The 17446-nt window shown below is 53.1% G+C and overlaps 1 protein-coding gene across 2 annotated transcripts in view; it reads left to right on the plus strand.

The window, feature by feature from the left end:
* The window catches only part of ASIC2 (acid sensing ion channel subunit 2), a 1030973-nt gene that overhangs the window by 779997 nt on the left and 233530 nt on the right, over positions 1 to 17446 (plus strand). The window contains exon 1 of one of the 2 annotated variants that reach the window (XM_068530349.1): positions 3261 to 3980. The exons of the other annotated variant lie outside the window; for it this stretch is intronic. Coding sequence (XP_068386450.1) covers positions 3261 to 3980 — 720 coding nt within the window. Of the gene's footprint in view, positions 1 to 3260; positions 3981 to 17446 lie in introns of those variants that run through there. 2 annotated transcript variants of the gene reach the window in all.

Here is a 17446-nt window from a genome sequence, read left to right on the forward strand (position 1 = left end):
CTCAGGCAACCAAAAGCAGCATGTGTACATTTCAAGGGGGAAAATGCCAGGAAAGAAAAAGCCCACAACAGCTGAGCAAATCAGAAACATAAAAGGTCTTAAAGGTTTCTACAAGACAGAGTTTCGTGCCACCCCAGGGCTAAGATGCTGGAAGATGTCGCATGCTTGCCCTGGCTGCTTCATCAGTAATTTCACTGAGCTCACAAGGTCGCCCCACCTTGGTCTGGATATGTGTCACTGTGGCACCCCTCCCCTCCCCCCCCCCACCAGCCCAGGACTGCTGGGACCAGGCTTAAGCACTGGTGTGTGAGCCTTTGTTAGAGGCCCCATAAAACTGGCAGATTCAGAACCTTCCCCCCAAAGCTAGCAACAGATATCTTCAAGGAACCGAATCCAAAGCAGAATTTTAGCAAAGCCTAACTTCTATAGCTTCTTCCCCAGGTGAATGAGAAGAGCCTCCAGGAGTGTGTGTGTGTGTGTGTGTGTGTGTGTGTGTGTGTGTGTGTGTGGCTCAGATATCCCTGTCTCCAGAGACCAGATGCAGGGGCTGCCATGCTGACATATACCCTCCAGGTCAGTGGGGAGGGAAGGCCCACCCAGCACCGCTCAGACACCTGATGCTCATTCAACAGACTTACCTGGACCACCTCTAATAAATCATCACAAAATGGGTGAAATGCCTCTCCAGGCCCAAATTCAAATCCTCCAAACCCCAAATCTCCCAGCTTCACTGGGGTGCCCTCCCACCCTCAGGATCCCTTCACATTGTCTCTCCCCTCACCGCCACCATCACAATCTGCTCTCTGGAAAATGTCTACGAAACTCCTTTATCCCAGGGAGTAATAAGGCTGGAAGTGTTATCCATCCAGTGAGGCCTCAGTGAGTCAATTATCTGGGAAATACGGGAAGAGACCTACCATGCACCACGCGGGGCAGGCAAGGAGCAAGACTCCAGCCCTGGCCTCAAGGCACCTGGCCCAGAGAGTGCAAACTGCAAGGCCCCGTGGTGCAGTCGAAGGAACCAGGGCTTCGGGGACCTGAGTGTAGAATCCTGATCGACCACTTAGGGGCAGTTTGACCTTGGGCAAGCACTTGGCCTCCCAAGTCTAGTGTGAAATGGAGTTAGCAGTACACTGCATGCTTCACCCATCCTCCCAAACACGCCAAGGCAGAATATTTTAAAAAGCTAAATGAAAGTGTCCAAAAGTGCCCCAGGGCTTAGTGGAAGACCCTGAGCCTGTCCAGGAGGGAAGGGTGACATCATCAGCCAACCAGCTGTAGGAACCCCGCCATGAGAATGGCAGGGATGGAGTCTCCTGTCCCTGGAAGTCATCCTCCTCCCCGCCGCCCACCCAGGAAGGCTGCACTTGGTGGACTGCGCCAGGGCTGGGCAGCGGACCCAACCGGGGAAGGAGCTGGAGGACACCGGAAGTTCCTAACAGGCAGGGGGCAGGGCTGCCCCACTGAGCCCAACCTGCCAGAGACCCAGTGACCGTTCCCAGCACCTCAACACACATACCCATTTACACAGCACACACACGCAAAACACACCACCTCCAGAAACCCCGATATCCACCCACACGTCCACACGCCCGTTCACGCCCCCCACCGCCTACATGCACACTTACACACACGTACAGCGTACAAGCCATCACTCTGTCCTACACACAGCACACACATTCAGAGAGCCACAGCTCCGCACGTAGGCTCACATTCACCAGATACACAGAAATGCCCGTTCACACGTACACACGCACATCCCACCCACACTCAGTGCATGACGCCCCACTCACACACTAGCTCAAATGCCCACCCTAGACAGCGGCTCCGGTTGTCGACAGTCTAGCCCGCACAGTCCGAAGTGTCCTCACACTCATCCCCACGCGGCCCACGTAAACGCAGCGTTTCTACTCCACGTCTCTCCCGCCAGCGCGGCACATCTGTGCAGCTCATTCCCCCCACCCCACCCCGCCCGCCGGCTCCGGCAAAACGCTTCCCGCTCGGTGTGCAGCGGCCACAGTGGCCAGGAATTAAAATGCAGCCAGGAGGGGCCGCGCGCGTCAGCACCGCGTCTCCGGGAGCGCACGGTGCCCGCCGCCGCCGCCGCCGCCCCGCCCGCCCGGAGCCGCGGGGCCAGCGAGCTGAGGAGCAGGTGCTGGAAGCCCAGCCGCGCCAGCGTCGCGCGGCCGCTGCCCAAGTTCGCCCGGGGCCCGAAGAGGGCCGGGCAGCCGCGAGAGGAGCGCAGCCGCCGCGGGACTGGGAGTCTCGAGAGGAGCCGGGCGCGCGGAGCCGCGAGTCCGGGTCACCCCCGAGAGGTGCAGCCGGGGCTCCTCAGTCCCCGGCTCCTGGAGCACCGGGGCAGGAAAAAGAAGAGGAAAGGGACGGCGAGACCGGGCTTTTCTGGAGACTCGAGGCACTTCGGAGAGCCGCGGGAGAAGCGACACTTCCCTCTGGCCAGCACCCTTGAAGGAGCCCAGCGGCCAGCAGCCTCTGGCAGGACCCTGAGACGCCCCCAGCCCCAGGCGAGGCGCGGGCTCCGGACTTGGGGGAGCCTTAGCAGGTCTCAGCCGAGCGCAGCCCGAGGAGCAGTGAGAAGGGTCCCGGAGGAAAGGGAAAGAGGGCAGCAGCCAGCAGGGCGACCGCTCACCCCTGTACACGCCCACCGCACCCGCCAAGCCAGGAGCCGCCGCGCGCCTCTGGGGGCGCTCGTCCCCCGGCGCCTTCTCCCCCGTGTCCCAGCACCGCGGGCCACCGGCCGGGCTGGTGGGGTCCTTGGGGGTGTCCGAATCGGGCATTGGTGGCCGAGTGGCTGCTCTCCCGAGACCAGCGTAAAAGCTGGGGTTAGGCGGAGCCGGGGGGGCTCGGCTCAGGGTCCCCCGAGATCCAAGACGAGGGGAGGCGGGCGCAGCGCCCAGAGACCGGAGAGGCGGCGCCCAGCGGGGCCCCTCCAGAGGTAGTGGCCGGCGTCGGGCGTCCGCCAGGAGGACTCGGGGCCAGGAGAGCCTGGGAGGCGCTCGGGGAGGCCCGTGCCAGGGGCGGCGGGCCGAGGCGGGCTCGGTCCCGGGCGGGCGCCCGCGGAGGCGGCGGTGGCGGCGCCGGGCGGGCATGCCGCGCCACCGGAGCTCCTTTCGGGCGCACGCTTCCCTGGCGCGGGCTGCGCGCAGCGGCTGCCGCTGCTGCTTCCCTTGCTGCTGCGGACTCCCATGGCGGCTCCGCCCGGCCAGGGCCGCCGCCGCTGCCGCCAGCCGCGGGCTGAATGAATGAGCCGGAGTGGCGGAGCCGGGCGGCCCGCGGCCGCGCTCACCGGCCCGGGACGCTTCCGCATGGCCCGCGAGGAGCCGGCGCCGGCGGCGCTGGCGGCCGCCGGGCGGCCCCGGGGCGGCCGGGACGGCGAGCGCGAGCGCGAGCGGGCGCTGCAGGGGCCGGGGGTCGCCCGCAGGGGGCGGCCGTCGCTGAGCCGCGCTAAACTGCACGGGCTGCGGCACATGTGCGCGGGGCGTGCGGCGGCTGGGGGCTCCTTCCGGCGGCGGGCGCTGTGGGTGCTGGCCTTCTGCACGTCCCTCGGCTTGCTGCTGTCCTGGTCCTCGAACCGCCTGCTCTACTGGCTCAGCTTCCCGTCGCACACGCGGGTGCACCGCGAGTGGAGCCGCCAGCTGCCCTTCCCCGCCGTCACCGTGTGCAACAACAACCCGCTGCGCTTCCCGCGCCTCTCCAAGGGGGACCTCTACTACGCCGGCCACTGGCTCGGGCTGCTGCTGCCCAACCGCACGGCGCGCCCGCTGGTCAGCGAGCTGCTGCGGGGGGACGAGCCGCGCCGCCAGTGGTTCCGCAAGCTGGCCGACTTCCGCCTCTTCCTGCCGCCGCGCCACTTCGAGGGCATCAGCGCCGCCTTCATGGACCGCCTGGGCCACCAGCTCGAGGACATGCTGCTCTCCTGCAAGTACCGCGGCGAGCTCTGCGGCCCGCACAACTTCTCCTCCGTGAGTTGCCCTCCGCGCGAACCCGCTCCCCCGGCTCCCCCAATCTCCCGCGCCGGAAGGCCGCCGGCCGGCTCTCCCCGCCCCCCGGGGCTGGACCCCAGGCCCCTGGCGGTGACATCAGCCCACGAGGCCGAGGCTGAACCCACTCTTAGGTACCCCGAGTCTTCTCCAGGTTGTGGGGACTTGGCACCACTGCAGGAGGAGTCGCCTGGCTCCCCTGTCCCGGCCTCTCTCCTTGCGCTGTCAGCTCCCAAGCCCCTCCGCTTTGCTGCCTATGGTCCCCTCTGGGAATACCAGTCCCCCTTATCCCCCATCTCACCCCCCAGGCCCACAGGGCTCCGGGTAGCTACCCTGTGTCTGGGATGAAGGGATGGGAAGAGAGAGAAGCATGTCTTAAGTGTGGGCTTGTTGTCTTTGGGAAAACCGATAGGAAGCTCTTCAGAAAATGGGCCACTGCGAGAATCGGGTAGAGGCCCTAAGCAAGCTTGGGACCCTAAGCAGCTTATGGCTTGAGAGTTCCAAAACACTTCCAATCTAGGGGGGCTTTGGAGGAAACTCCCAGAATACCAACCAACGCTGAAGCAGTAGCTGGTTTGGTGGGAGAGGCAGCAGCCCCTTGTGCTACTTTTTGAAAGCGCTTGTGTCTTAAGCTACCCGGGAATTGAGTTGCGGCGGGCACCACTGGGGCCCTTGACCCCCCAAGGTGTGAGTATGGGTCTTCCGGTCTAGGGGAACCAACGCCCTGCAGTGGGGAAAGCAGCATGGCAGAGATATTGATGTGAACCTCCGGGGCCAAGAGAAGTTGTGCTCGGGGTTTGTAAACTGTTTGCTGTGCTGGTTCCCCCATGCTGGGGTCTGGATAACGCAGCTGTCGGACAGAAGGTTTCTGCCTTGTGTGGTCTGCCTAGGAGGAGTTCTGGTGCCAAGCCTCAGCGTGGCTCGAGCCTGTCCAGCCATTGGTGTGTAAATGCCCCTTGGGGGGTTTGGGCTTTTCCACTAGTGCAGGGAATGTTGGTGCGTGTGTTTACTTGTAATGCTCTGATGGTGATTTTACCAGCGTTAGGCATCACTCCTGGCAATCTCATCTGTGACAATGCTTTTTCTGGGATGGTAAATAGATGCTCTGGTTCCAATAGGTGTTGGCACGGATGCCCATCAGGCCAGGCCTCTGATTGGCTGATTGGGCTAGTCCTCATCTAGGATGGTGACCCTGGCTTCAGTCTTGCCCTCCTTGCTTTGCTTTAAGCCTGTATACACAGTAGCAGTGAATTATCCACTCCCCAAATATCCCTTATTTCCTGAGCTTTTCAGCTGGCTTTTAAAGAATACCTACCTTGTAGTTTCCCCACCTTAGCAAGCAGGAGGTGCTGTTAACATATGCTTCTAAGTGACTTTGCCCAGACTTCAAACACAATTCTGAGTTCCATCCACAAAGGTGAAGGAATGAAGTTCGCGATCCCTTATTGTTTATTGTTCTTTGGCTGACCACTAACTAGCAGCCCCTAGAGTTGGACTGAAGTTCAGTGTTACATTCAAGTACCAGCAGCTCCAACTCCAAAAGTTGTACAACACTTGGAAAATTCTGCACATCTGATGATGGCTTTACAAAGTGTGGATCGTGGGCTAACAGCCAGGATTCACTTTTGACACTCACCACAGCCCTGCTTTGGCAGAATTTTGTTCCATTTTAAAGATGGAAGGATATGAGGCTCTAAAATGCTGTCCGAAGCCCAGAGCCAGCAAGCTCAAAGTCCAACTTTGCATACCACCAAATGTATCACGCAGAAGCCACATGGAACCTTCCTCTCTGATCCTGGGCCTCTCTTCTATCAGAGGGCCCCTGGCTAGGACTCTAGCCCTCAGCCACCTCCAAATCCTATCCCTTCTGGGAGCATGGCTGGGAGAGTGGAAAGTGGGGCTGCCCCAGGGCGTCATAGCCTTGGCCACATGTTTTGGGGCCTACAGAGCACATAGCACCTGCAGCAGTCACCTGACTTCAGCCTCCCTGGCAGGAATGGCTGTGAGTTGACGAAAGCAGGTTTCTTCTCACTGGGGCACAGCCTTCTCTGACCGCCCTGTACCCTGCCTTCCTGTGTCTGAAGAATTTGCAGGCCCACACCCACCGAAGCAAAAGTATTACCTCCATTCCCCAAAGGTATGTGTTCCTGGGGACTCAAGTGACCCCTAGTGGCTTCATATCATGGCCCTGTCCTGGGAGTTTCCAGCTCCTTCACATTTCATGCCGTAGTTTTTTCCCAGGGGCCTCAGAATTAAAGGCTGCACCCCCTCTATCCATGGAAGCCAAAAGCTATTTCGGAGGAGCCCCTAATATAGAGTGGGCCCATCAGGAATACTTTCCTTTAACAATGCTACCCTGTCCCAAATCCTTAGTCATCTTTGTTGGAGTGACACTCTAGTGTAGTGGTTAAGAGCATGAACGCTCAAGCTGAACTGATGGCTCAAATCCTGAGACTACCACTTTCTGTGTGCCCTTGGACAAGTGACTTAATCTCTCTGTTCTTTAGTTTCCTACTCCATCTAGTAGAGATAACAATAGTATACACACCACATCAGCTGTGCCTGTATTTGTATATAGGGGTGTGTGTGTGTTTACAGACATAGAGAGAGGAGGGAGCTCTTCAGACTGTGCTGGGTCCCTATAAAAACGTTGCCTTTAAAGGGCACCAGCCTCCTAACTGGTCTTTGGCCTCCAGCTCAGTGCTCCCCGCCCTCTGCATCCACCCTCGGCACTATAGTCAGAGCAGTCTTTCTAAAGGTCCACTCAAAACATAGCACCCCATTTCTTAAAACCCTTCAGTGACTCACCTGTCCTGGGGATGAGGTCCAAGTTCCTCAGGCCTTATACCTGAGCCCGGGCTTTTCTCTGGCCACGCCCTCTCTGGCACCACATATCAAGCTCTGCCAAATGGCTGACAGCAGCTGGACCCCCCGCTCCTCAGGCCTCTCTCTGCCTTCCTCTGCTACCCTAAGCGCACCCCGCCGCACCCTGCTGCTTTGTGTGCCTGGGGATACCTCGTCATCCTCCATCATCCAGCCCTGGGGTTTCTGCTGCTTTGGAGCCTTTCCTGACTACCCACCCCTTCCCCTCATCACCAAACCACTGATGCCTTCCTCTTTTCGCCCTCTGCCTTCCATTTAGGTGTCAACCCTCACACGTATGCGTGTCACCACACCTCCTGGTCTGTGTGTCTCCCCCTCTGGACTTGAGTGGGAATCAGATCTGATTTCCCCGCCATCTCCGGCCCCCAACACAGAGCGCGATGTGTAGTCAGTGCTAAGGAAAGACCTGGGGAATGAAGACCTTCCCCAGGTAACCCCAAGACTCCTTGCTGTCCTCCAAGACTCCTGGATTAATTTCTCCAGGGAACACCAGTGGAATGCATTTCTACCGAGGAAGTGCCCAGGCAATTTGGGGGCATTTATTCCTTCGGGGGACAGAAAGGGAGAGTAAGTTTCCAAGCCCGAAGTGCCACAGGTGAGCCGTGGGCGTCCAGCGGGACCAGTGGGGAGATGTGCCCCAAAGTCTCATTCCATCCGGTTGGTCTCACGGTCCGGAGATAAACCCGGCAGGGGAGAGCAGGGGAGAGATAACAATAGTATATACACCAGGGGTGCTATTTGCCTTCATCCGTCCCTCGAAATGCTCATTGCAAGTAATATTAACAGAAATAGCTCACATTTATTGAGTCCTTACTGGGGTGCCAGAAACCATTCTAATCACTTGACGCTCATTTATTCCTCTTTCTCTAAAGGCAAAGGTATCTTTCTAGCCTCCTCTTTTTGCCCTCTACCTTGGGCAGGGCTGGGAGTCGGATTTTAGTCTGCAGGCCGTTCAGGATGTATTTGTTTGCAGCTCCTCTGGATGTTTGTCGCAGCTGTGCAAGGGTTAATCACTCAGCGGTCAGACAAAGCAGCTCCGCTTCTGAATGCCCGCTTGGTTTCCCTGGCATCAGCCATGGACCTTGGGCTCTGCACACTGGCCACTCTGGGTTTTCCTGGGGGCGGAGGAGAGCAGCCTTCCCATTGGGCAGGATGCAGAACCGTGAGGCCAGTCTATCTGGGTATGGGGCTTCGGAAGAGGGACTGAGGGTCCGGGGACAGGCATGAACAGAGACCAATGAGGTCCAAAAATAAGGAGCGGTGACGCTCTCTGGGAGGAGGCACGGGTCAGGGGAAGCGTCAGGCGGACCTCAGTTTAAGGCTTTGGTTCTGCCTCTTTCTAGCCACGTGCCTCGGGCAGGCGCTTCGCTCTCTGAGCCCCTGAGAGCTGGGAAGAAGATAACATGTATGCAGTGACCGGCCCCTGCCTGGACAGCATAGGTGCTCAATATTCAAGAGCTATTGTTATAATTTGAATAAAGAGATCGACAGTCTTTGTATCTCGTGGTAGCAGTTATTAATTATGATCAATATAATTATCACCTATTATCATGACCACTTACCTGAGTGGGGATATGCTCATTTCCTGGTTCATTTCTTTCCATCACCCAGTGTATACTGAGTGTCAACTATATGTCAAGCTCTAAACTAGCTGCTGGGGATGTAAAATTAAATAAGGTGTGGTGTGTGTCCTCCATGAATTTGCAGTATTGTTGAGGAAAGAGATACATCAGCAGATGCCAGGAGGGCAGAGGTGCTGCGTGGGCTCAGAGGAGTACCCACTTCAGACTGGGGACCTCTGAGGGCTTCTTGGAGGAGGTGACATCTGAGCTGAGTCTGGAGGGATCAATAGGAGTTCCAAGGTAGAGAAGGAGAGAAAGGGGACTTCCCGGGGAGGGGGCAGCATGTGCAAATGAGGAGGACAGAGACATGAAACAATGAGATTGGACACATCCTTTCTAGGGCTGAGAGTAGTTCAAGGCAGTGGGCAGGGGTGGGAGTCGGGGGGGCTGGGTGAGCTGAGTTGGGGGATAATAAGGCAAAGATGTGATGGACACCTGGAGGCCAAACTGAGTTTTTAAACTTTGTAGCAAAAGCTCTGACTTCTTTCGCTACTGGCTGTCACACTACAGAGGGAGATCTCATCTATGTCCCACCACCCCCCAACTGTCACCACCACCCCCCCATTCCTAACTCCATCAGGAGAATTCCACACTTCCCTGAACCCTGCCCTCATTGTCTACCCCCATCAGCAGAGGGTCAACCCTGAGCGCAGATTTTGGACTAGTCATATGTACTAAAAGCCAAGGAAACAGCATTTGATTTCCTCACACTTTGTCACAGGAAGCAGGCTGGCTGCTATGAGCCAGCCACGGAAAACAAGAAATCATTTCAGCAACATATTGTTTAAAATCAGCAAATTCCATTGAAGTGGTGCTAGGCCAGGCAATGCAGTTGTTGTGAGGATGGATGGCTTTAGGTATCTAAAGGTATCTTTAGAAAGATACCTTTGCCTTTAGAGAAAGAGGAATAAATGAGCGTCAAGTGATTAGAATGGTTTCTGGCACCCCAGTAAGGACTCAATAAATGTGAGCTATTTCTGTTCATATTACTTGCAGTGAGCGTTTCGAGGGAAGGATGAAGGCAAATAGCACTGGCTGGTTGTGATGTGCCAGCCTCGGGCTGGGCACGTTTTATGCCATCTCAATTCTCACAATCACCCTAAAAGGTGGTGTAATCATCCCCATTTGGCAGATGGGGGACCTTCAGCTCAGGGCAGTTCTGTAGTCAGCTGAAAGTCACAGAGCCAGCAGATAGCAAAGCTGGGATTTGAACCCAAATCCTCACTACCAGAAAGGCACAGCTGCACCTCTGGATGAGGAAAGAGCAGCATTGGCGGGGCAGGGGCTTTGCTGGGAAGACCAGTACAGCCTCAGTTCCGCCCTGACCTGCTATGTGACTTTGGCCTCGGCATCTTCCTCTGTGAAGTGAGGGCATGAGCCAAATGACCAGTGGGACTTAGCTGAAAAGTTCTCCGTCCAAATGAGTGATCAGGGGAAAATAGGGCTTAACTACTGCAGATGGCCCAAGCTCTTCAGCCAACCATTTCTTTTCTTTGCGGAGCTGAAACAGTGATTAAGGGGGAAATGTACAAGTTATTGGAGTGCTAGAGACCGGGCGGTGATTAAATAGACATTTACTCAAGGAACATGAAAAGACCTCCCCAAGTTATGTGACTTCCGGGAAATTAGTTTAGGGAATCAAATGTCAACTCTGCACAGGTCTGCAGATATCCAAATGGACCCACGTCAGGCTGATTCTGATAGTGGCTATTCGGGGGCCACTGTGGCCCGTCATGAAGACATCAATCAGATGTCTGCCCAACTGAGAAGGGCTAGAGGAATAACCAGGCCATTCGGTTTGTGCATCAGTCGCTTTGGTTCTCCTAAATGCTTTGTTTGGATCAGCTACTCAGAGATTCAGTCAACCAATGCACATTGAGCGCCTACTATGTGCCAGACACTGGGCCACAGAGATGACCACAAATCTACTGTTTCTGGGAAATCGGCCAGCAAAGGTCAGTGTGCCTCATCAGGGTCACCGGGTTTAAAAGGAGCTGCCCATCATGCAGGAAATGGGGACAGATTCTAGCCCAGGATTTGTATAGGGCACCTGTTACATAAACAGTCACATCAATTTCACCAGAATTGAATGGGTGTTACGGAACCCGTTTTACAGATGAGGAAACTGAGGCTCAGGGAGGTACAAAGTCACAGCTCGGGGGCAGCAGAGTCAAGATTAAACCAAAGATCGGTCTAGCTCCAAAGCCAATGTTCTTTTTGATGACATCATTCTGCCAACTCTGGGAGACGCTGGTGAGAACAAACGTTTCCACAGAGGGTATCCAACGCAGTCTTTCAAGCCTTCACTGGAAGTTTCTTTCGCTGCAAGTTGATGCAGCCCCTAGAAGTCATCCTGGGTTCCAAGACCTGCCACCCTGAGAAGAAAAGGCCATTCCTAGGAGTACAGGATCCATGATGGACCTGTGGAAATAGGTTTATGACGGGGAACTTATGAGTTATGCAAACATATTAATGCAGCCATAATCTGAACAAATTCCCATTTTCATTCATTCAAGGACATGGGTAACTTTGAAGTCCTGACTAAGGAGATGTTGCCAAATTGAGATCCAACTCAGACCTGTGCTAATGAACAAATAGATGAGTCACGCATAATTGGAACATGAATTGTTGGTAAAACAAATAAAGGCCGTGAATGTACTGGGGAAGTTTGTTCTCCTGAGCATGTCAAATATCTCCCCTGACACCGCTGTTTATACTATTAATTTGCTTAGTAAATTGTTTCCTCTGGTTCCACACACATTTATTGAGCTCATACTCTCTGCCAGGTCCTTTTACATTCATTATTTTATTCCAGCCGGACAACGGACCAGACAGGAAAGTATTCTTTCCCTGATATAGATAAGGAAAGTGAGATGGTTCAATAACTTGCCCAAGGTCACAGACATAGACCCTGATCTTAGGTTCCAAAGCCAACACTCTTTTTGCCCTACGTCACAGTTGTTCCTACAAAGAAATCCCAGTGTAGCTTTGGCCAAATGAACCTGCATTTCTAATTAGCAGAGTCTTAGTGGTCATAGCTGGATAGGATTGTGTAATATACATTACCATCTCATTTTTATCCTTGCAGCAATGGAGGGTGATTATTGCACTCTATTACCTGCCTAACTTCAGAGAGGGGAGTGACTTGCCCAGGGTCACATGGCACAGGATCAGAAAACAACCAGAGTTTGAATGCAGGTCTTCTATGGCTCCCATATACCTCTTCTTCCCCCAGCTCCTCTGTTCCTGGTCAGGGTGGACTTGAGGGGATTTCACCTGCCCTGAAAAATTTTCTTAGGAGAAAAGCAATGGGCTTCTGAGTGCCTTGCAGAAAAGAATCAGTGCTAAAACTGGCTGCTGAGAAGAGGTGTCGGGTTCTTTCTTTATCTCTGCCCAGAGGCTTGCCCTCCTTCCCAGGGAGGTCTGTTCCGGCATATTCCAATTGGCCGTGGATGAATGGAGAAGCCTCTAGGCCTATGCTTCCTAAACTTTAGCATGCCCAGATTCCTGGGCCCATAGCAAAGATCCTGATTTGGTAGGTCTGCAATGGGGCCTGAGATGTACATTTCTAATAAGCTTGCAGATGCTGCAGATGCTGCTGGTCCGTGGACCACACTTTGAGGGGCAAGGCTACGGGCTCCATGAATGCTGAGAAGGAGGGATCCGAAGGGGTCTCTTGGTCATATCTGACCCACTAGGTCTGTAAGAATGGCCATGGAATGGGCATGCTGGAATGGAGCAAGGAAGGGCAGCTGGGGGAGGAGTACTGGATTCCCCAGCGAACCCAGGAGGATGTGCATAACAGGGGCATCATTGTTCCGGGGTCAGTGCCACCCCAGAGAGGGGTCCATAGAGGGGCCATGGGGCCAGCCAGAGTGTCAATCAAACCAAGCTGCAAAGGCCATGTGGTAGGCTGAATAATGGCCCCTCAAAGATGCCCACGTCCTCATCCCCAGAACCTGTGAACACATTACCTTACATGGCAAAAGGGACTTTGCAAATGCGATTAAAATAAGGGCTTTGAGATGCAAAGATTATCCTGGATCATGTAGTGGGCCCAGTGTAATCACAAGCGTCCTTGTAACAGAGAGGCAGGAGGGTCAGTCAGAGAAGATGTAACCATGGAAGCAGAGGCCAGAGAGTCAGAGAGAGCTCTGAAGACACTACATTGACGGCTTTGAGATGGAGGAAAGGGTCACGAGTCAAGGAAAGCAGGTGGCCTCTAGAAGCTGGGAAAGGCAAGAAAACACATTCTTCCCCAGAACTTCCAAAGGGAATGCGGCCTTGCCAACACCTTGATTTTAGCCTTCTGACCTCTAGGACGATAAGCTAATTAATTTGTGCTGTTTGAAGCTACTAAGATGGTGGTAATTTGTTACAGCAGCAACAGAAAACCAATACAAGCCTCATTTGTGGTACAAAACACTCTCTATTACACACCTGACCCCACATTGTGAACCAGCCTGTGTAGGTTAGGATCAGGGTCTGTCCTAAAACCAAGAAATTAAAGAATCCGTAACAAACGTAGCTTGGTTCAAAAAAATAGTCAATGTGGGAGTATGTTATCCATGCTTAACATTCATGCCAGATTGGGAATTTGGACCCCAGCAACTAGAAAGGAGTAAAACTAGAAAAAGTAGGAGGAGTAGGAAGAATATGGCTTCAGGAATCAGACTCAAGTTCAAATCCCAGGTCTGCCTGGGATTATCAGGGTGGCTGCTGGGGCTTTGACTACCTTCAGTTGAGACCCTGTTTCCTTATTTGTAACACAGAGATCATACCTTCCTTGCAGGGTTGTTGTGAAACTTAAAGATAATGTAGTAATCCATTCGAAAATGATTTCTTGAAAACCAGCTGTGGTCTAGTCCTGGTGGATAAAAACTGAGTGTAAATACAGAAAGCGTCGTCCTTACTCTCCTTAACGTAAAAGCACGGATGCGTAAGTGCTAAGTAAACGTGAGGCATCACTATCATCTTCATCATCATTATTACGATGACCCCTCTCACTTCTCTCCAGACAAACTTCCAGGCCCTGGAAGAATAGTGTGGCCTTCTATATATTGTCACAATTCTAGCCAGGAACAATTATGTAGTTTTCATTTCACACCTTTATGGGTAGGTCAGAGCCTTTTAGGGTTTCTTTAGTCCCCTGACCCAAATTAAAAATCAGAGAGGGATATTGAGTGGCTCAAGTCACGTTGAAAGCCACTGGGAAGCTTGAAATAGACTCTGAGGATATTTGTGCGTAAGCTTTTACAACATATCACGGCAGTGTCTGTTTCTTCCTCTGAGAACTCCTCTTCCAAAATTTGTACGCTGGCCATCCCCTTCGGATTCCAGTGGCATATCTGATCTGACAGTGGTTGATACTCTGATCTCTGAAAGTAGAAGGGTTTAATCGTCTCTTGGAACCCCTCCTAACGGAAATTATTTTCCCACTTTGAAATGGCGCGGTCATCCACTGTGAACTCACGTCCGTAAATCTAAGCCTACTGCCCAGGAAAGCAGATGAGGTTTGAGTCTGCTGTTCAGCAGTCTCGCAGAGCAAATTATGGCAAGAATTTGATTTACAGAAGCACCTCAAAGGCTCTAGGGTGAGACATGTGTTTATTCGCTTTATTACCGTTTACTTTACGGTATCTCTTGATGCTCCCTGTACATGGATTTGAAAGACTATTTGGATAGATGCTTATGACCTGCCAGTTTGCACAGCCCTGTTGAGGAACATGGCTTTCTCTGGCGATGCTGCGAATAGCCCGAGTTGTGGGTCCTTATACCGATGTTGCGATGGAGCCGGGCTCTAACAAACAAGCCTGGAGGTGCTAGCCCAGAGTTCTTGCTTGAACTTCCCCAGCTCTGCCTCGGTATGGTACTTGGTGTGAGTCTCCAGCTGCAACCCCAGGATGTGTAGAGACAGGCTTGATTTAAGATTCAAATCTCTCAGAACAGCTGGGGATATATAACATCACTATAATTACATTACATTTTTGACAGTACGTGGAGTGAGAGAACCTTTCTCGGTTGTTGTTGAATATTCGATGAGCATCAAATATTTTAACCAGCCAAGGAAACACGACTGCATTTTTCACATCCGAGTAAGTTTTGTTTTTAAAAATTCCGGCCTGGGGTGGGTGTCTCAGGCTCTAATCTTCTTTTACCAGGTCTTTGGAGAGGCAAAAGCGCCACCCCTCTGGCCGTGGCCGAGGAGCTGAGTTAGGTGGGCTGTGATTCTAAGGAAAGAAGGGATCAGGCGGGCACTAGGTGGGCACCCCTGTGTGCCAGGGGTCTGGAATATCATCATAGCTCTTCTTGCTGTGGCACCACCAACGCAGTGATGAGGGAGTGGAGGCTCAGAGAACAACCGGAAACTCGCCCAAAGTGACATTTTTAAATAAATGACGGAGCTGGGGTCAGCTGAGGCCTCCGCAAAGGCATTTCTGGCAAGTTGCGTATAATGGTTGACGCCAGGAGGTGGGACAAGGGGGAGCGGAATCAGACGGAGGAGGACCTCCTCTGCACCAGGCTCTGTGCCTCACATTTGTTTCTTCAACCCTCATGACAGTACTCTCAGTACAGTCCTGTTGTGCCCATTTTACAGATGAGGAAACCAAGGCTCATAAGGTTAATGGGAGAAGTGGTGATGAGAACCTGCATCTCATGCTCTTAAAGGAGAGCGTTTTCAATATTTAATTTATATTGACCCCTGGCTGCCTCACTCCCACTCCCGCCCCTCCCCTGCCCTGCCCCTCCCCTCCCCTGCCCTGCCCCACCCCATGCTCCAAGAAGCTTAGCCAGCCAGTGATGTGGGAAGCTACCTATCACCTTGTCTGACCTCCCTCTTCCCACCCTCCTAGAGTCAGGGGTTCATGGTCCTGAGTCACAAAACCAAGTCACTTAAGAGCTGTCAATATTTTTCAAGGAATTTTCCAACTTCCTCCAAACCCTTCCTTAGGTTGTTCCCTTCCCCTGGACCCCTGATCTGCTATCTCTGCCTCATCAGCCCACTCTGCTCTATCCAGCTGTGGGCTTAGATATGCACAGAATATGCCGGGAAGGGTGCACGAGGTCTGATGATGGGCTACCTCTGAGGAGACAGGGAGGATGGGGCAGGGTGGGTGGGAAGGAGCCTGGCTTCTCATTCTGCACCTTTTTCTGTGGTTTGAATATTTTTAACCACGTGTGTGTATAATTTATAACAAACACATGAAGCACAATGAAAGCACTGTCTGAAAAAAGTCCCATCTCTTCTGAAGTTATCTCCGACCACTTCTCCACATAAACCATCTGGAAAGCAGTGTCCCATCCTTTTGACCCCCTGACACTCACTTTGTTTACGACCCTCTTACGGTCCTTTCCTTTCTCGGTCTTTTATTGTAATCCTCCATAAACTCAGTTTCCCGTCATCAGACTGTCACCTCCCTGAGGGCGGCAGCCATGCCTGGCTCCATCTTTTGGCTGTCCCAGCACCTGCTGCCATTCCTCATGGGTCATAGGTGCTCCGTCTGAATACCGAATCGCCAAAATGGGACCAAGGATTGGTACCACCAAATTATATGTGACTCGTTTGGTCATTCATTAATTCATTCCATGAAGAGGTGGCCAGAGCCGACTTGTAGGGGCATCATGCTAGATGCAGGGCACAGAGGGACATGGGTATGGCCCTTCCATCTTGGAGCTCACATTCTGGCGCTTGTGAATGATCTCCATGAAGATCAGAATCATTGGGAGGGCTGGTTTCAAAATCCCTGGCCCCAACCCAGAACTGCTGAATCAGAATTTATGGGGGAGAGGTCCAGCAATCTCTTCTGAGCACAGAACCCCAGGTGATTGAGGATGTTAGGAAAACATTCTGTGTTTGGGGCCGGGGTGGGGGTGGTGGGGCATGGCACAGATAATATACAAATAAACAGATAAATGAGCAAGACTGTTTCCAATATTAATAAATGCTGTGAAGGCAAAAAATGAAGGGCACATGATGGAGAGCTGCAGGGAAGGAGTGATTTTCTGGGGAGATGACATCTTCGCTGAGACTGGGAGATGATAGGGCAGGGATCCTGGAACAGCGTCCCAACAGAGGGACCAGCAAGCTAAAGGCTGGGGAAGGGGGACCTGCCTCCTTCCTCCAACACTAGAAATTCAGCTCCCGTAGCTCAAATTGCCTGCTTTTTTTTTTTCCTTTACTGTGGGCATATCTGGCTCCTTCCAAAATGTAGCCGCCTCTCTCACCCACACAATGTAAGAGAACAACATGATTCTAGCCGGTCTGGAAATATTGACCTCCGGAATGCTAATGTAATGTAGCCTTAGGTCCTTAGGCTGAACTCTCCTTTAAAAAATAACTCCAAGTGAGTGGAAAAACCCTGCAGTTCCAAGAATCCAATCTCAAATCCCTGTCGGAGGGCAGTTCCGTGAGACCGTGAGACCGACCCGGCCAGGCTTTTTCTTTGGAGGGCTACATCCTGGTTAATTATCTCCACGTTCCTCTGCTGATGAATTTTCATGAGGGCAAGGTCTTATACCTTTGACATTCATATGGATTTTCCTTCTGCAGCCTCTAAAGTGTTCCGTCAGGATGGCTGGTTGTCCACACTGAAAACAGGCTCCTTCGCCTGGCTTTGTGTTTCAGAGAGAGCTTGCAAATCTTTCACCTCTATTCGTCTTCATGATAACCGTGTGACAGAAAAGCAAACAGTGCTGTTCCCATTTTACAGATGGGGCAACTAAGGCTCATGGAGGAGAACTGACTTGCCCAAGGTCACCAAGGAGTTCTGACTCCTATGCTGGTACTTCCCCCTGCCTGTAGTGATGAGTCAAAATGAGGAGACCACATCTGTGGCCTTCTGCAAGTCTCAGTGTCACTGCCACCTCCTGGGGGAAGTCTTCCCTGGAGGGTTTTGTGAAACCTGGTCAAGTAGTTGAATCCTTGGCTTGGAGGTGTCTGTG

Source organism: Eschrichtius robustus, chromosome 20, assembly GCF_028021215.1.
Source record: "Eschrichtius robustus isolate mEscRob2 chromosome 20, mEscRob2.pri, whole genome shotgun sequence".
Taxonomy (NCBI): domain Eukaryota; kingdom Metazoa; phylum Chordata; class Mammalia; order Artiodactyla; family Eschrichtiidae; genus Eschrichtius; species Eschrichtius robustus.